At 39.7% G+C, this 20957-nt stretch overlaps 1 protein-coding gene across 2 annotated transcripts in view; it reads left to right on the top strand.

The window, feature by feature from the left end:
- Window positions 1-19840, top strand: part of LOC127420384 (protein-tyrosine kinase 6-like) — a 31328-nt gene extending 11488 nt beyond the window's left edge. For both annotated transcript variants that reach the window (XM_051662645.1, XM_051662646.1), the window contains exons 4-8: window positions 4993-5161; window positions 10235-10393; window positions 11175-11356; window positions 17998-18151; window positions 18314-19840. In XM_051662645.1, coding sequence (XP_051518605.1) covers window positions 4993-5161; window positions 10235-10393; window positions 11175-11356; window positions 17998-18151; window positions 18314-18504 — 855 coding nt within the window. In that variant the 3' untranslated portion in view covers window positions 18505-19840. The remainder of the gene's footprint in view (window positions 1-4992; window positions 5162-10234; window positions 10394-11174; window positions 11357-17997; window positions 18152-18313) is intronic.
- Window positions 19841-20957: the final 1117 nt, after the last annotated feature.

The following is a 20957-nucleotide window of genomic DNA, read 5'->3' as shown; positions in this document are numbered from 1 at the left end:
TCAAGATCTATAAAAAAGCCCTGATCATCAGCGTTAGGTGCGTAAATATTAGCCAAAATCAGCCTTTGCCCTTGAATTTCAGCTAAAACAATAATGACTCTCCCTAATTTATCTTTAGTCTGTTTGAGACATTTTAATTGTAGATGTTTATTTACCAATATAATGACTCCCTTGCTCTTACTTGAGCCAGCACTAAAAAAAACAAGAGAGATAGTACACACATATTAACATTAGACATTTTGGTATAGTAGAAAAAATAAATTGTGTGTCAAAAACAAAATTATACAGACCACATTCCCCATTAGTGAAACAAATACACCCCAAACTTCCCCCCGAACAAAACAAACAGAAAAAAGAAAAACGTGCGTATTAACCCAGCGCACGAAAGCGCCAACCGGCGTCAATCCCTCTAAACTCAAAAGGTCCATGAACGCCCACGAGAGCCCACGACAACTTTGCCATCGGATTGCTCAATTTTGTGAGGCAAAATTACATAACAGAAAATACTTTGTAAAATAAACCCAGGCAATAGGAAGAATGAACACAAAGAACATGAAGACTCATTCACAGAACTGTCTCAAAGGTGTGATCTTCCACAAACCAAATTCCAGCTGATATGAAACCGTTCAGATTCCTCGGACAGACAAACGAATGTTCAGTGAGCCGGCTCTTATGAGTTCAACGGATGTCGTAATCATTCCAGTGTCCCGTAAAAAACTCAACAAAACAAACTACAGCCAGCAGGAGGAATAAGCATGAAGAACAAACAGATTAATCCACAGCTGTTCCAAAGGAATGTTATTCAGTAGAACAAGCTCCAGTCACTAGGCGGAACCAATACAAAAAGAAACAAAACCAGCATCCCGGTTCCCCGGATGGTCGAGTTAATTCACTACCATGACTTACACAATCCATCAACTTTATAAAAGACATCCTTTGTGTGAGCATGTATATTTTGCAGTCATCCGTAATGTCCACTCTCAAACTGGCAGGGAACTTCAATGCAAAAGTCATCTATCGTCAATGCAAAAGTTTCTTTAAGGAAAAGTGTTATCCACAAAACAAGCACAGTGCAGCGAATTGACCCACTCACATGAGAAACATCCAATGGTTTACTCATCCATTGATTCAATAAAAGACATTGCCTGATTGGGACATGTAAACACTTTGAGACCGACCTTCGTTTCTATTCTCAGTTTGGCTGGAAACATCAGAGCAAATGAGATCTTTCGCCGATGTAAGAGTTTCTTACATTCCTTGAACCAATCGCGTTTCTCTTGTCAAGTTCGCAAAGTCCGGGAACAAGATAATATTATGGTTCTTCCAAGAAAGCTTCCCTTTGCTCCTTGCCTGGCGCAACACAAGATCTTTATCGGATGATCTCAGAAATCTGGCCAGAATCGGTCGGGGCCTGTCTCCCACAGCAAATCTGTGAGCTGGGACTCTGTGAGCTCGCTCGATTTCCAACTTGTGGCCTGACATCCCTTCATGTCGAGCAGACTCGGGAAAAACTTGTCTAGGAATTTCACCATATCTCTGCCCTCCTCATGCTCAGGAATTCCAACAATTCTAACATTATTCCTGCGGCTTCTATTCTCAAGATCTTCAAGCTTTTCAAGGAGATGTTCCAAATCAACTTTGGTCATGGGCGGATTAGCGGTAAATTCCCTCTCCGAAGATTCCAGAAAATCGATTCGTCTCTCAACATCAGTCACTCTTGTAACTAGCTCAGAGAATTTTGTTTCCATCGCCGTAATCGATCAACGTATTACAGCGAGATCCTCCAAGTCAGCAAGAATCTTCGTCAACATCACCGACATGTTGGACAACTGACGCTGGATTCCTTCTCCCGCCGCACCATCCAAATTGAGTCCCCGGTCCGTAGGCCTGTCAGGGCTTTCATCCTGAGCACGTAAGTGTCTTTTAATGTCTCCAGAGCCCGAGGATTTTGACTTCTTTGCCATGTTTTGCATCAAAGAGCAATTGTGTAACTGGGTGTATCAAATTCACCAGATCGCTCACACGTCTGCTTCTTGCATGGCGTCACGTGACCCCTCAGTTGCCAGTATTGTTAAGAGAGAATATAGTTTATGACAGTCCAGTGTAAGATAATAAGATTAATAAAGTGCAGTGCTGATGTATATTGATCATGAGAGATTAAGAGTTCAAAAGTCTGAATGCTTCGAGGAAGAAGCTGTCATAAAGTCTGCTGGTGCAGGTCCTGATGCTGTGATACTGCCTGCCTGATGGTAGCAGTGAGAGCAGCCCATGGCTCGGGTGGCTGGAGTCTCTGATGATCCTCCAAGCTTTTTTCACACACCGCCTAGTTTAAATGTCCTGGAGGGAAGGAAGCTCACCTCCGATGATGTGTCTGGCAGTTCGCACCACCCTTTGCAGGGCTTTGCAGTTTAGGGCGGTGCTGTTCCCATAACAGGCAGTGATGCAGCCAGTCAGGATGCTTTCTACAGTGCTGGTGTAGAACCGTGTGAGGATGTGGTGGTTCATACCAAACTTCCTCAGCCATCTCAGGAAGAAGAGGTGCTGGTGAGCCACAATGGCCTCAGTGTGGACAGACCATGTGAGTTCCTATGTGATGTGGACACCGAGGAACTTGAAGCAGCTGACTCTCTCCACCGGTGCTCCATTGATGGTGATGGGGCTGTGTTCTCTGTCTTTTCTCCTGAAGTCCACCACAAGCTCCTTGGTCTTACTGACATTGATGAAGTGGTTGTGCTCCTGACAACAGCATGTCAGAGTGTGCACCTCCTCTCTGTAGGCTGTTTCATCACTGTCAGTGATCAGACCTACCACCGTCGTATCATCAGCAAACTTAATGATGGCATTGGAGCTATGTGTTGCAAGACAGTCATGTGTGTACAGGGAATACAGGAGTGGGCTGAGAACACAGCTCTGTGGGGCTCCAGTGTTGAGGGTCAGTGATGAGATGTTGCTGCCCATTCTAACCACCTGGCATCTGCTTGACAGGAAGTCCAGGATCCAGCTGCACAGTGAGCTGTTTAAGCCCAGAGCCTGGGCTTAAGTTTCTCATCAAGCTTGGGGGGCAGAGTTTCTCATCAAGCTTGGGGGGCACTATGGTGTTGAATGCTGAGCTGTAGTCTACAAACAGCATTCTCACATATGTGTTCCTTTTTTCCAGGTGGGAGAGAGCAGTGTGTAGTGTAGAAGCAATGGCATCATCAGTGGAGCGGTTGTTGTGGTATGCAAACTGCAGTGAGTCCAGTGAGTGAGGCAGCACAGAGCAGATGTTATCTCTGATTAGTCTCTCAAAGCATTTGCTGATGATGGGGGTCAGAGCAACAGGACGCCATTCATTTAAGCAAGTGATTTTGGATTGCTTGGTACAGGCACAATGGTGGATGTTTTAAAGCACGTGGGGACCACAGACAAGGAGAGGGATAGGTTGAAAATGTCCGTAAAAACACCAGCCAGTTGGTTCGCGCATGCTCTGATGATGTGGCCCAGAATGCCATCTGGACCCGCGGCTTTATGGATATTCACCTGTCGGAAGGATCAAGGTTACATCCGCATACATACAGAGACGGAGAGTGAACTAACCTCTGCAGCTTCGGCCGCGAGAGTTCTCTCTGCGAGTGCGGTGTTATTTCCCTTGAAACGAGCATAAAAAAAATATTTAGCTCATTTGGGAGAGAGGCAGGGGTGTTCACAGCGGAGTTTTATTCCCGTGATTTTTTTGGTCCATGATGATATTAATTCCCTGCCACATGCTTCTAGAGTCAGTGGTGTTGAAATGTCCTTCAATCTTGTCCCTGTACTGGTATTTGGCTGCTCTGATAGTTTTGCAGAGGGCATAACTGGCTTGTTTATGCTCCTTCGCGTTCCCCGAATTAAAAGCGGAGGTCCGCACATTAAGTGCTGCACAAAAATCGCTATTAATCCATGGTTTCTGATTCGGGTAGATCTGTATAATTTTGGTCGGTACAACGTCCTCTTATGCACTTACTGATGAAACACATTGTGGTATCAGCATAAACCTTGATGTCTTCATCAGAGGCGGACCGGAACATCTCCCAGTCCGCGTGATCAAAACAATCTTTTAGCACAGAATCTGATTGGTCCGACCAGCACTGGATCATTTTTGAGGGCGGGTACTTCCTGTTTCAGTTTCTGCCTGTAAGCGGGCAGAAGCAGAACAGAAGAGTGGTTCGATTTGCCAAATGGTGGGCGGGGGAGGGATTTGTAGCCATCCTGGAAGGGAGAGTAGCAATGGTCCAAAACCTGGTCCCCTCATGTGTTGAAACTGTTGTTTTGGTAGTATTTCGGTGCGATTGATTTGAAATTGGCTTTGATAAAGTCCCTGGTCACAATGAACGCGGCCTCAGGGTGCACGGTTTCCTGCTTACTTATACTCCCATACAGTTCCTTGAGTGCCCGGTCTGTGTCGGCTTGTGGCGGGATGTACACAGCTGTGTACTGTACAAAGCTGTGTTTTGTATGGAGTGTGAACATTGTACAGTAGGCAGAACCTGCAATTTGAAAATCTTGAAATTAATGTATGGATTCAGATGGGAAAATGTATTTGTATTTAAATTATATTTATTTATTTACTTCATTTTATTTGATGTACCTTTACCCTGCAGTTCATTCACCCACCGCTTATGTATGTAGCCTATAGACAGAGATGCGATGCCATGTACAGTATTCAATGATATGCTTAGAATATGAAAACATGAGGCAGTGAAAATGCATGTTAGATCCAGTGTACACAAGACCTCTCTCTCCATCAGAAGATATCCATATATCAGCACTCTTGGAATGTCGATTGGCCACTCAGATTCAAGAACTGGAACTACAGTAACTGTTGTATAATGCCTGATATCTGATTATTCATAAAGAATCTTTATTTAAAACACAGTAAAAAGGAAACCTGTTTATAATTCTCATAAAGTAAAAAGCATGTGTGTAGTTTTACATCACCTTTCTGACACTCCTTGCTCATCTTTCTGGCTGTAGAAAAAGCCTCAGCCGCAGGATCTGTCACACTCCACGGTTGATGAGTGGGAGCTGCCTAAAGAAGAATTTACTCTTGAAGAGGAGCTTGGCAGTGGCTACTTTGCTGATGTTTACCGTGGCAAGTGGAAAAATAACATCAACGTGGCCATCAAAATCCTCAAGAACAATGGTGAGCTTTTAGCTAGATAGATGTGTATAATAGGATGCACACTGAACCTAATGCTAATTCTAACAGTAACAGTACATTTCTATGGAAGAGTGCAATTCAGATACATTTCCAAGTGAACTTTTAAAGGAATATTGCAGGTTAAATACAAGTTAAAATCAAATGACAGCATTTCTGGCATAATATTGATTACAACAAAAAATCATTTCAACTCATCCCTTCATTCCTTTAAAAAAGCAAAGATTTAGGTTACAGAGAGGCATTCACAATGGGCGTTAATTGGGCAACTTACAGCACTTACATTAATTCTTCTGTTAAAACTCATGTAAACATCATGATGGCTGCCTCGGTGTGGAGCGCTTCTATTGTTTTGTTATTTTTGTTTGTTTGTCCTGTGTTTAGTAATCTTTTTTCAGTCAGTTTTACCAGAGACGAACTGCTGAACATTCGACAGCATACACCAGTCAATCTTTTCCCGGATTTTGAATATTTGGTCATTTTGTTTGACATTTTAGTCGGAGGCGCGGCTGTGTTGTTTATACGCGCTATGAGACGCAGGCGAGGGAGACGAGCAGGTGCGCTGTTCAGGCTCCGTCGGCGGGGCTTTCGAACAACGCTGCCGAGTATTCATCTAGCAAATCTCCGCTCTATCCTTAACAAAACGGACGAACTACATCTCCTCACCCACACAAACAAGAACTTTTCAAACTCTGCTGCCTTGTGCTTCACAGAAACCTGGCTGAGTGAAGCCATTCCAGACAGCACGTTACATCTGCCGGGCTTTCAGCTGTTCAGAGCTGATCGCATCGCGGAGTTAACGGGGAAAACGAGAGGCAGTGGAATATGCTTTTATATCAATGAAAGTTGGTGTACAGATGTAATAACGTTAAAGAAGATGTGCTGTCCTAATTTGGAAGCACTCTTTATTAACTGTAAGCCTTTCTACTCACCGCGGGAGTTTTCCTCGTTTATTTTGGTGAGTGTGTATATCGCGCCAAGCACGTGTTTGAATGCCGCGCTGCAACAGCTGGCTGATCAAATCACAGACACAGAACAACAATACCCGGACTCAGTTGTTATTATTCTTGGGGATTTTAACAAAGCAAACCTCACACGTGAACTGCCCAAATACAAACAGCACATTACATGCCCAACCAGAGACAGAAATATACTGGATCATTGCTACACAACAATAAAGGATGCATATCACTCTGTTCCTAGAGCAGCTTTGGGACTCTCTGATCACTGTCTGGTTCATCTTCTTCCAACCTACAGACAGAAATTAAAATCTGATAGGCCTGTATTAAGGACTGTAAAGAGATGGACCAACAAAGCAGAGCTGGAACTACAAGCCTGCTTTGACTGCACTGATTGGAGTGTTTTTGAGGCTGCAGACACCAATCCCAAAGAAACCAAAAATCACAGGACTTAATGACTACAGACCTGTAGCCCTGACGTCTGTGGTCATGAAATCATTTAAGAGACTGGTGTTGGCCCACCTGAAGAACATCACTGGACCCTTTCTAGATCTCCTTCAATTTGCTTATCGAGCAAACAGGTCTGTGGAGGATGCAGTCAACATGGGATTGCATCATATCCTGCAACATCTGGACAGACCAGGGACATATGCAAGGATCCTTTTTGTGGACTTCAGTTTGGCTTTCAACACCATCATCCCAGCTATACACCAGAATAAATTACACCAACTTTCTGTTCCCACATCTATCTGTCAGTGGATTACCAGCTTTCTGACGGACAGGCAGCAGCTTGTGATACAGGGGAAACTCACTTACAGCACTTGTACAATCAATACTGGTGCCCCCCAAGGATGTGTGCTCTCCCCACTACTCTTCTCCCTCTACACCAATGACTGCATCGCCAAGGACCCCTCTGTCAAGCTCCTGAAGTTTGCAGATGACACCACTCTCATTGGCCTCATCCGAGATGACGATGAGTCTGCATACAGAAGGGAGGTTAAACAGCTGGCTGTCTGGTGCAGTCAAAACAACCTTGAGCTGAACATGCTCAAAACGGTGGAGATGATTGTAGACTTTAGGAGGAACACCCCAACACTGACCCCCCCTCACCATTCTAAACAGTATTGTGGCAGCAGTGGAGCCATTCAGGTTCCTGGGTACTACCATCTCACAGGACCTGAAGTGGGAGACCCACATTGACTCCATTGTGAAAAAGGCCCAGCAGAGGTTGTACTTCCTTCGCCAGCTGAGGAAATTCAACCTGCCACAGGCGCTGCTGATACAGTTCTACTCAGCAGTCATTGAGTCTGTCCTCTGCACTTCAATATCTGTCTGGTTTGGTTCAGCTACGAAATCAGACATCAGAAGACTACAAAGGACAGTTCGGACTGCTGAGAGGATTATTAGTTGCCCCATGCCCCCCCTTCAAGAACTATACACTTCCAGAGTGAGGAAAAAGGCTGGAAAAATCACTCTGGACCCCACTCACCCTGCCCACTTCCTTTTTGAACTGTTGCCTTCTGGCCGACGCTTCAGAGCTCTGAGCACAAGAACCGTCAGGTACAGGAACAGTTTTTTTCCCTCAGGCTATCCATCTCATGAACAGTTAAATTGCCCCATTGAGCAATAACTATGTGCAATACACAGTTTAGTCTTTCTTATATTTATCCAACACATCCAACCTCTTCTGCCATTTCATTCCTCTGAAAAAAAACAAAAAAACATTTGCACTGTACATAACAGATTTGTATTTACACTGTACATAACAGATTGTATTAGATTTGCACCACCCATGTATATGTGTGTGTGTATGTATGTGTGTGTCTGTACGTATGTGTAGAATTATTTTTTATTTTTTATTATTATCTATGTCTTGCTGCTGTTTTTGTATTGTTTTTGTATTGTTTTTGTATTGTTGTACACTGGAAGCTCCTGTCACCAAGACAAATTCCTTGTATGTGTAAGCATACTTGGCAATAAAGCTCATTCTGATTCTGAATCTGATTCTCTGATTAACAAGGTAACAGCAGTAAATTGTTAATAATTTGATCATTACAATATCATCATATTTTTACCCCGAAGCGCAATAGTCTCACAGATGAACATTTTGAGCATGTGCTCCTTTTACGTTACAGCAATAAGATATGCACCTCAGCTAAGGAATAGGTGATGGACTATTACTAAGTAGTAAGGGTTAAAAATAAGTGTGTCAGAGTTTTGAGCTGTTAGCTTTGACCTAGCAATGTCATTTCTTTTGATTGCAGGTTCATTACTGTTTGTTCATGTAATGTTTCTAATGTTTTATGTGCTTAAAGATACTAGATATGTTTTTTAGATATATTATTTCTTTCTACCTCACTAATGGTGTGCAGCTCACATATTAAACTTAATTACTTCAAAGGATCTAGTGGATGCCATCTCTAAGGGTCCTGCCCACAAGAAACACAATAGTTCAACTGAAAATTTGCAGCAATATCAAAACAAAACCCATCTCTCTACTGTTGCTGCTAATGCAGTGGAGTCCATGCATGAAACTTGGCATAAAACTTGACACAGTTGTTTCTTTTGTGAATATTTAAAAATATTCTGCTCTTTTAAAATATTCTTGCTGTTCAAAAGATAATATCTTTCACCTCAGTTTTGGAATAGGCAATGGACTGTCAGTAAGCATTAAGGGTTAAAAGTGTTTCAGTGTTTTTAGATGAAAACTTTGACCTAGGTAACTTCATTGCTGTTGATTATATGGTCATTAATTTTCATTAATTTTTTGATCATTTTATGTTGATTTTATGGTCATTAATGATCGTAATGCTGCTATTGTTTTATGCACTAAAAATGAACTTGATGCCTCAGAGTTTTGAATTATAAACTTTGGCCATGCTCTGTCATTGCTGTTAGATTTGATCATTTTTTCATTCATGTAATGTTTAATGCACTTTTTAAAATGTCTTTATGAGCACTTTTTGTGAGGCTCTTTTTGTTAGTAATAAAGAATGGAATGAATGTTCTTCCTTTTTGTACTTTTATGTTAAAATGTTTATCCTACACAAATGCATGTGAGATAAAATAGAATAAGGTTGAAAGTAATCCAAAAGTAATCAGATTAGATTACACCAAAAATATAATCTATGAGATTACGTTACTGATTGCATTTTTTATAACAAGAGGTCTTTTGATGCCTCATATGAAAAGAGTTATTATTATACAGAAAGCTGGAAAGAGTTACAGAACATTACTACTGTAAATACAGTTGCTTTCATAAATCTATTGTCAGAAAATGGTACAGACATGCAAAGAAATTCAACACCGTTGTTTGAACTACCGTTTCCCAGGAGTGGGTGTCTAAGTAAAACCTCTTCAAAAGCAAGAAATGGAGTACCTTATTCTTATAAAAGTGTTTTTGACCATGAAGGAAACCACCTGCTTTGCTTGCAGCCTCAGGACATGAATACCCATCAATTTTTACAACCAGCAATTTTGGATTGTACATTGCATACATAGCATTACTGGTGGCTGCCAGGTATACATGAGCTGAAGCTGAACAAATGTGGGTCATGCAGAGTGGCAATGATCCTTAACACATTACACTAGTAAATCTACAACTGAATGGCTGAGCAGAAAAAAAACTGCATTTTAATTGCTTATTCAAAACCCTGACTTTCACTGGAATGTTGTGGGTTGGTTCACAAGGTGGAATTAATACAGAGCAACAGATAATTGTAAGAGCTTGAATACTTCCTTACCACAGTATGACTATTAGAAGCACTTTTTTTGCCTACTGTTTCATAAATACTGAGGATTCCAACGTCCTCTTTATTTGATGTACTATGTATTGCTTTTTGCATATTATATAGTTGGTAAGTATGCATATTTTGATGTTTCCTGCTTAAAATTTAGATTCTTCCTGTATATTACCTGTCAATAACTTGTCATGCATTACCAACATAATTTAACCCGAATTTGGAGTTGTTTAAATAGCAGAAGTTTGATGGCCATCCTTGAGACTCCTGCCTGATTAGAGTGACAGTCATATAACTTAATCAAAGTTTCTTCCTGGAAATGTCATAACCTGTGTTTTCTCTGTTTCTCTCTAACACAGATTGTCTTAAGCAGAAGGAATTTCAAATGGAGGTGCAGATTATGAAACGATTGCGTCACAGGCACCTGATCGCTCTCTTTGCCATCTGCACTTCCTCTATGCCATATTACATCATCACTGAACTCATGGAAAAGGGCAACCTGCTCAACTTCCTCAGAAGTCAGTCACTGTCCTCAAAAGTCATTGTAACACTCTACAATAAGGTTCCATTCGTTAACATTAGTTAATGCATTAGGTATCATGAACAAACAATAAACATTATATTATTTACAGCATTTATTAATCTTTGTTAATATTAGTTAATACAAATACAATGGTTCATTGTTAGTTCATGCTAGTTCAAAATGTACTAACTAATAAAATTTGTATTACTATATGTTGAAACTAACATTAACTAAGATGAATAAATGCTTTAAAAGTATTATTCATTGTTAGTTCATGTTAACTAATGTTAACAAATGGAACCTTAATGTAAAGTGTAACCAAATTCATATTTATTTAAATCTTAAAAGTGACGTGTTTTTTCTGTGCCTAACATCATTCCAAAAGTAATGACTTTTTCTGAGCACTCCCCTTGGCTGCATTTGATTGGATGAACAGTTAGCCCCACCCCAAACTCATGCCATTGGTTGAACCAATGTTGTTATGCTCAAACAAACAGAACAATGTTTTGAAAGTACCGTAGAGCCACTTTGTGTTCTCTTTTCAGGGAAATCAACTTATAAATGGGTTACTTTTATATTTCACTCTGCATATTGAGCTTGGATAGGAGCATTTATTTCAACATCAAAAAATGACACACTAAACCTTTACATTTTGGTGAATGTATTACACTAATGTAAAGCTAATTTTCTTTTTCTTTTTTATTATGTCTTACTTCCTCTCTCACTCTTTAAATTTATCGCTACTCTATATATATATTTGTCTTCCCACTATTCAGGTTCTGAGGGTGGGGCATTGGACCTGGTGTCTTTGATAGACATGGCAGCTCAAGTGGCAGATGGGATGGCATATCTAGAGGCTAATAACAGTATTCATAGAGATCTTGCTGCAAGAAATGTTCTAGTTGGAGAGGGATATATCTGCAAAGTGGCTGACTTTGGCCTAGCTCGAATCATTAAGGTGAGTGGACATTTAATTTTCGGAACTTCAAAATCTTCATCCCTCTTATAAGTAGTAGCAATACAACTCTTATGTATACTACACTACAACTGAATTAGCACTCTGCATTCTTATGTATACTGTTGAAAATTATGCCCTCTATCGTTATAGTCGCATATTATATTTTGCTCTTTTTACCATGGTGCAAGTGGTGTCCACCAAGCATTGTCCTCCAGCATGGGTTTTATTTTTATTTTTTAATTTAATTTAGGTGGTATAAAGGAATAGTTTTTTTTTTAGTTCTCTCATCTTTTACTCACCGTCATGCCATCTAAGATGTGTATGAATTATATATCAGTATTCTACTGCTGAACACAAATGAAGATTTTTAGAAGAATATTTTAGAATATATCGATATCTTCAGAAGTGATATGATAGGTGTGGGTAAAAAACAGATAAATATTTATTTGTAAAAAAGGACTTAAATATTGATCTGTTTCTCACCCACACCTATCATATCACTTCTGAAGACATGGATTTAACTATTGGATTACATTATATGGATTACATTTATGCTGCCTTTATGTCCTTTTGGAGCTTCCAACTTTTGGTACCCATTCACTTCAATTGTATGGACCTACAGAGCTGAAATATTCTTCTGAAAACCTTTGTTTGTGTTCTGCTGAAGAGAGAAAGTCATACACATCTGGGATTGCATGAGGTTGAGTAAATGAGAGAATTTTCGTTTTGGGGTGAACTATTCCCTTAATGTTTTATTTCAGTTAGATAGAATATTGAATCATTAGTAAGAACAGAAAAAATTAAAATAGACATTAAGCAAAATACAACATTAGGTTAACTTTAACTAAAGCTGAAGTTAGAAAATTGTTTAGATTAGTTCAAATAGATGTTTTGTTTTCCATCCCATATCAAAATATTATATTAAGTAAAATTTAAATGTGTCTTCATTGAAATGGGATGGTAATAAGGAGAAGAGTGTGAAGCTGTTAAACTACTGGTACTGTATGTAATCCTGAACAGGAAGGTCAGGAAAAGTGCAAAGATTTTTGCTTAAATATTGAATTGCTCAAAGAGTGATGGGTAATACATGTATAGAGATTATAGGTGATTTCCAAATGGCCTTTTTACGCCATTGAAGGGCACTTCGGGGAGGGGACCCCATTTGAAGTGTAGTTCCAAACATAAGTAAGAAAATAAATCTTGTCACAAAGGACCCTTCCACTAGACTGTTAGCAAAGGGTACATTCATACAGTAATGCCATGTTCCCTTCAGAGTACCCACTTCAAGGGCTCTGCACTTCGAAGTGAGTAGGACATAGGTATGATCACTTTCAACTGAAATTTGCCCTCTATGTAAAACAATAAACATGTAATTACAAAATGTACCAATTAATTTTTAGGGAAGTTGTACTTCTCGTGGCTGCTAGTTAGCAATAGCATGTGGTAGATACTTTATGTCTGGCCTAAATAACTTAAAGACAACTTGGACTTGGACTACAAGTTACTCCAATTTAACAAACAGCCTCTATAGCCTATCTGTACAGTTACATAATAGTTAAAGTAATACAGGTAACAAAAAAGCAATCTCAGAAATGATTAACTAAGGTATTATCAAGGTTTTAATGTTGGGTAAAATGTGCTGACTACCACCCCTGGAGTCGCTTTTCACAAAAACACTTAGTTGCAAGTAAGAAACTTCTCACTTAAAAGCTTATATACTTGGTGAAGGTGGTACTGTACTTCAAGCTTGATTTTTTATTTTTTTTAATTAATAACAATGAATTAACGCATCACTAATAATAAATTTTTTGCGATGCCTCGGTGAAGTGCTGTGAATGTACGTTAGGGTTAAGATTATAGTAGATACTGTATGTCCTGCTGAGCAAAGTGTGCTATATGCTCGGATTTACCACAATTATTTCAGTGGTAATACATTCTGATAGCTATTTTCTGCCAGAGAAAATATCCCACCCATATTTAAACACATTTGTTATGGTAGTGAAACATTCCAATAACTATTTTCTGCCTGGCCAAATGTGCAACCCACACTTTAACACATTTATTTAAGTATTTCCTGCTGACAAGAAGTGCTACCCATTTATATTTATGGGTATTATGGTAGGCTATCCTGAGAGAGAAGCACATTTTGTCAGATAAACACAACAGTTTACACCTCCTGAATTTTCATCACATTGTTGGAGCTATTGGTGAAAGCAAAAGCATACTCAGAATACATATAGATAAAGGAACAGTGCTGTACAATGTCATCAAATCCTTAGTCTCCAAGAAACCTGTCCACATGGAATTCAGTTAGTGCATTTTATTGAACGTTTTTGTGGTGATTGGGTTCTTAGGTGTCTGGTTCTTGGGTTTTCAGCTATCAGCCACTAGCCAACTATAGCTATGTGGTCTGAAGTTCTCAAACACTCAAACAAGTTTAATAAGCACACAGCCGCTGACTACCACACCTGGAGTCGCAAGTTCGAATCCGGGGCATGCTGAGTGACTCCAGTCAGGCTTCCTAAGCAACCAGTTGGCCCGGTTGCTAGGGTGGGTAGAGTCACGTTGGGTTAACCTCCTTGTGGTCGCTATAATGTGGTTTTCGCTCTAGGTGGGGCGTGTGTGAGTTGTGAGTGGATGCCGCGGTGAATAGCATGAGCCTCCACAAGCGCTACGTCTCCGCGGTAACACACTCAACAAGCCACGTGATAAGATGCGCGGATTGACGGTCTCAGACGCGGAGGCAACTGAGATTCCTCCTCCACCACCTGGATTGAGGCAAGTCACTACGCCACCACGAGGACTTAGAGCGCATTGGGAACAGGGCATTCCAAATTGGGAAGAAAAGGGGAGAAAAAAAAAAAGCACAGCTAAAAACAACACCCCCAAAAAATAAAACAAAATCTAGGGCAAGCCACATCGGTTAAATCTATAATAATATCAACAAAAATCATAATAATTGCATTAATTCTTTCCTCGCAAATAAAAATGGTTTTATACTGTATCTGTTTCCAGTTTGAACTTGAATCATTAGTCAGCTTTAGCAGGTTCCTACGCATTCATACATGCAAAAATAAATAAAACATTTTTTTACATTTTGAGAGTTAAAAATTTAACAATCAGCACAACAGTAAAAGTAGTCTGACTGATATGCAGCCACTCAATCCAGTTTGGAGGATTTTTCTGACCTTTGTTTTTATATATACTGTATATATGACTCTGAGTTGCTGGAACTGTCTCTCTCTCTCTCTTTTTCTCTCTCTCTCAATTCAATTCAATTCAATTCAAATGAGCTTTATTGGCATGACCATATACAATGTACAATGTTGCCAAAGCATTAAACATATTACAAACATTAGAGAAAATAAAAATAAAAACATGTATATTCAATAAATAAATAATAATGATAATAAAATAAAATACAAATGACAAAGTAAAATACAGAGAGCAATGAGGAAGGGAGGAAAAAAAGGAAATTAAAATATCAGTTTGAATAGAGCTGTAATATGATGAGGGATCAGTCTCTCTCCCTTATATGATGACGGTAGGACACATACTGCGCTGCTAGCTGAACACACTCTACTTTCTCTCCCATAAGATACGAGAGTTTGTCTAAATAATTTATGTCCTGGAATTCAGGTAGAATATGAGCTATTTGTGTAAAGTGTGTGTTTCTAATGGTCTCATATTTACTGCAGTGAGTGAGGAAGTGCAGCTCGTCCTCCACGACTCCTTCAGTGCAGTGTGAACACTCTCTCTCTCTCTCTTTTTCTCTCTCTCTCTCTCTCTCTCTCTCTCTCTCTTTCTGTCTCTCGCTCTCTCTCTCTTTCTTTAAAATTGTGTCCTGATGTTTCCTCAGCTGATATTCAGTCTCCTTCTATTTTCCCTTTTCTTTCACCTCCTCAGTCTGTTTCAGCTCTTCTCAGTTCCCTTATGACTCAGTACACTTGACATTGCGTAGCTACGCATATGGCAGTGCCTTTTTACACGACCTAGTTGAAACCTCTCTACAATAACGGCAATATTCTAATATTGGCTGTGGTGTTTGAACCCTGCCTGTTTTGGCGTGAAACTGTCCTCACTGTGAGGACATGAGTCTCAAGTCGCTTCGCTCACAAATCGACCATCTGAAAGAGTGGGAGGCCTCATCTCGTGCAGCGATTCTGACGCTGGGGATTATAATGATGATGTCATGTCTCTCGCTGCATTAGGTGAGTGGTCAGTGGATGATGCTGCTGCCTCTGCCCCCAGCGAGGGAGAGGAACGTGCACGTGCCATTGACAGGGAGATGCTCTGCGTCCTTACTAGGGTGGTCGAAGAGCTTCACCTTGAGTGGTCTCCCCTAGAGGAACCTGAACAGTCTCATCTCGATGAATGGCTCCAGCAGTCCGGATGCCGTCAAACGGCAGCGTCCCACAAATTTGACCCATTCTTCCCCGAAGTACATAACGAATTATCCAAGTCCTGGTGCACGCCCTTCTACGGCACGCTCACACTCGCCGAACACAAGACGCCTCTATGCACTAAAATGGAAGGTGTTCACTAATTGGTGTCTCTCACATGGCAAGGACCCTGTAAACTGCCCCATACATGAAATTCTAATATCTCTTCAAGAGTAATTAGACGCATGACTCACCCCGTCAACCCTCAAAGTGTATGTGGCAAATATATCTGCGTATCACGCACATGAAGCCGGTGCCTCTATAGGCAAACATGATTTAATCATGAAGTTCCTTAAAGGAGCAAGACGATTAAACCCATCTCAGCCGGCTACAGTTGGGACTTAACTTTAGTCCTAAAAATCTCGCAGGGCCCCCCTTCGAGCCTTTGGACATGCTCTCCATTAAGACCGCACTTCTGCTGGCTCTGGCCTCAGTAAAACGGGTAGGTGACCTGCATGCACTATCAGTGGACAATTCATGTCTGGAGTTTGGCCCTGGTCTTTCAAGAGCCACTGTCAAACCCAGCAAAGGCAATGTGCATAAGGTTACCACGCACTTCAGAGTGCAGGTGGTTCACCTTCAGGCCTTCTTCCCTCCTCCATTTAATTCGGATAAGGAACAATCATTGCATTTGTTATGCCCTGTACGGGCACTACATGCAGACGTTGAGCGTACTTGCCAGTTCAGACTGTCTGATCAGATCTTTATATGCTATGGAGGACGCACAAAAGGAATGTCCGTCTCCAAGCAAAGGCTCTCTCACTGGATTGTCGATGCAATTACCCTGGCTTATGAGTCACAGGTTCAGACTTGCCCAATTGGTGTTAAAGCATGCTCAACTAGAGGCATGGCCTCCTCATGGGCATGGACGAATGGTGTGTCCTTACAAGAGATATGTTTTGCAGCAGGATGGTCCTCTCAAAACACATTCGCAAGGTTTTTCAACCTAGATGTAACGTCTCTTTCTTCACAAGTCCTCTCTGTTTAGAGCACTTGCTATTCATTGGCCAAATATATATATATATACTTATGCCCTTCTCTTTAAGTATGGGCTCTCCATCATTTGCACAACCGCCTGCATTCAGGCCGTTATAATTTACCATAAAGTCACGAGCACTTCATTATAAGTGTCACAAGTTCATTCATACTATATGACTATAGTTCATATATTCGTTATGAGTGCTCTCCTCCTGGCCATCATGAGGATCACTCAATGCGGCATACTCATGTCGGTCGCCATTCCACAAGACTGTGCCACTATGTTTCCTCTCTGGGAAGTTATGTCGTGTAGTGCGGCGTGATGGGATTCTGTTCTCCATATGCGTAGCTACGCAATGTCAAGTGTACTGAGTCATAAGGGAACATCTCGGTTACGTACGTAACCTCGGTTCCCTGAGACGAAGTGACGAGACATTGCAATGCTAAACACACTACAAGACTCAGAGTTCCTGAGGCACGAGCGATGCACTCGTTCTCAGTCAGAAATTCTGAGGAAGTGGTGTCTGTGCACCTGTTTTTATAGCGGACAGTTACGCACCAAAACAGGCAGGGTTCAAACACCATAGCCAATATTAGAATATTGGTGTTATTGTAAAGAGGTTTCAACTAGGTCGTGTAAGAAGGCAGTCACATATGTGTAGCTACACAATGTCTCGTTCCCTTCGTCTCAGGGAACAGAGGTTAAGTATGTAACCAAGACGTTCTGCAGGCACTGTTTGTGGTTTCTTTCCTGGCAACTAGACTGACATACAGTATAATCAAACAAAGGATGTAACAACACCTTTCATCCACTTCTAGTGCTGCATCCTGGTGATTTATGAAATTACTCTTGGGACATTTTCATCCTGCATCATGGAAATATCATGAGATAACAGTGTTTGCATGATGGACCAGGTCCTGTGAAATGGATTCATATGTCTTTTTCATATTCTTAAGCAGGTCAAAAATCAAACCTAATTAACTTTTTGTACTTTTAGTAATTTTCATTACTGGTGAGGGAGTGAATTTAACATGAGACTCCATCATTTGTTAGCTTTAGGTAGTGGGAGGTCCAATTTATTAGATTAAATAGTGGCAAAGCAGACCCTCCATCTTTCATAGGTTTATACAGATGCCTGTGATGTATCTGCTCAATTTATAGGTTCATAATTGTCACAGTACTTTTTGGAACTCTTAATCTATGTCTTCATTCATGTCTAGGAGCCTTTTTATATATCCGATGAGAGGAAAATACCATATAAATGGACCGCCCCAGAAGCTATCAGTCATGGCTGTTTCTCAAATAAATCTGATGTCTGGTCATTTGGCATTCTGCTTTATGAAATTCTCACCTATGGAGGAATACCTTATCCAGGTCAAGTTTCATGATGTTTATTATTATATGTGTTATGTTTTTGTTTAGTTTTTTCAGTTTGAGACTACTGAAAAAAAGGATTTTAATGGTCCAGTAATTGTAAGATAAATGGACAAATCTAGGTTAAATATTTGATTCAAGTTTTTATCTACTTTGTTATAGGTTTTTCATCAAATGAGGTGTTTATTCAGATCACGGAACACAACTATAGAATGCCTGCCCCATCCAAATGCCCACAGGCCATTTATGATATCATGCTATCTTGCTGGAGTGCACAGCCAGAAGACCGTCCAACTTTTAAGGACCTGAGGCAAAACCTAGAAGTCATCAGCCGCTACAGTGACTTGGACTGATTCTGCTGGTTGATTTCACACCTTGTGAACAGACCACTTCACGGAAACTTGGAACATGGATCATGGAACAATTCTTAAAGACAGATACATCAGAGGAACTATCTTTGATATGTAGATTTGTATATGAATATACTATATATATATATATATATATATATATATATATATATATATATATATATATATATATATATATATATATATATATATATATACACACACACACAGTACTGGTCAAAAGTTTTGAAACACTTACTCATTCTTTATTATAATTTTTTCTTCGCATTTTAGAATAATAGTAAAGTCATCAAAACTATGGAATAACATAAATGGAACTATGGGAATTATGTTGTGACTAAACAAAATCCAAAATAAATCAAAACTGTGTTATATTTTAGCATCTTCAAAGTAGTCACCCTTTGCCTAGAATTTGCAGAAATGTACTCTTGACATTTTCTCAACCAACTTCTTGAGGTATCACCCTGGGATGCTTTTTAAACCGTATTGAAGGAGTTCCCATCTATGTTGGGCACTCATTGGCTGCTTTTCTTTATTATTTGGTCCAAGTCATCAATTTCAAAAACTTTTTTTTTTAAATACAATTTTAGTTTTATAATGAAATAAATTAATATGGTGGCACAATTATATTTTTGTGTACAAAACTAATCTCAAACATTTAAGCATACGCCTTCAGATCAAAAGATTTTTAAGATCATAAGAAACATTTCAGTTAAGTGTTTCAAAACTTTTGACCGGTAGTGTATATTCACCGATCAGCCACAATATTAAAACCGCCTGCCTAATATTATGTAGGTCCCCCTCGTGCCGCCAAAACAGCACCAACCCGCATCTAAGAATAGCATTCTGAGATAATATTCTTCTCAATACAATTGTACAGAGTGGTTATCTGAGTTACTGTAGACTTTGTCAGTTCAAACCAGTCTGGCCATTTTCTGTTGACCTCATCAACAAGACATTTCCGTCCACAGAACTGCCCCTCACTGGATGTTTTTAGTTTTTTGCACCATTCTGAGTAATCGCATGGATGATTGTTGGTGCCAGACGGGCTGGTTTGAGTATTTCTGTAACTGCTGATCTCCTTTGATTTTCACATTTTCGCAATTGAAAATGTCATTAAATATTCCTTTATTGAACTGGCATTAGCAGAATCAGCATAAAGCTATGTGTAGCCTAAATGTGTATGTGTTAAAAAACAGTCAACAAAATTGTATAAAACAATATTCACTGCTTTATGTTGCTTTTGTATGATTTATTTTATATTGCATTGTGTTAAAAGGTGAGTTAACACAAAAAAATAAAATTCTGTTGACATTTACTGACCATCACGTCATTCCAAACTATGGCTTTGAAACACATAAGGAGATGACAGTCTTGGTCACCACTCATTTCAGTTTTATTGCCATATCTTAAACCTGAAAGGTCCTGGCTTAGAGCATTTGTATAACAATGTTTACTTGATTTGGCAAATGTTACCATTTGTTTCGTTGAAACTTGGCACTACAAGCAAACCATGGATCATCATGGCCATACAATATGAAATGTCACCAGCAGATGGAGTATTACGATAAAGATTTGATGCATGTAACGTGCAACCAAGTTGGAACACTGAATTGATGTCTCTATTTTTAGGTACTCAAAATTTAATGGCATATATTTTAATCATAATATGGGTATCAGACTTGTGCGGGTTTTATGTCTGTGTTGTTTGAACGGACTATTATGTTGCATAACTGCCAGCAAACTGCACTAACGTAAATGTAATTTGTAACTTACAATTTTAACATAAATTGTAATGTATGTACAGGTAGGCCTGTTTTATTAAGTTGGTGCATGAAACATCATGAAATGACCGAAGAGCACCATTTTTATACTGCAACTTTATGGGCCTAGAATGTAGATCTACTGTATCCATAAGCACTGCGATCTTCACGCTTGAATACAAGTATAACATACATCTGTGGAAACAGCGACTCGATTTGTTTCAGATCCAGATATTTTAATCTAAAGAGATGCTCTCTTACACTGATATTTTTTAACAGTTATGTTTAATCACCATTCTATTAGCAGTCCACACGATTGTAGATTTGAACACCTACAAATTTATATGGGATCAGTTAGTGTTCCTGTATTTCACAGTACTCAAATCCAAAACATTTCAAAGCAGCATAATCGTTCCTGAAACGCTCCTTGCTCCTATGGCTCCTTCACAGTAATGTGGTGTAGTTAAGAATGGTGAAAATTGAAATAAATATTCAATTTAAACCCTAAATAATCACATTCAATTACATTTAAAAAGGAGAAGAAATGTTACGCCTACACCAGCATAAAAGTTAAAAATGTTTATGTTTCGCTGTAACCGTAAGAAACACACTAGCATGTATGAAAATCATTCAACTTTGCATCAGGTCTCTCAGACTAGGACTGTGATGATT

This window comes from Myxocyprinus asiaticus, chromosome 29, assembly GCF_019703515.2.
Source record: "Myxocyprinus asiaticus isolate MX2 ecotype Aquarium Trade chromosome 29, UBuf_Myxa_2, whole genome shotgun sequence".
Classification (NCBI taxonomy): Eukaryota; Metazoa; Chordata; class Actinopteri; order Cypriniformes; family Catostomidae; genus Myxocyprinus; species Myxocyprinus asiaticus.
Note: the sequence above shows the minus strand (reverse complement) of the source record. Positions and strands in the feature narration are given on the sequence as shown.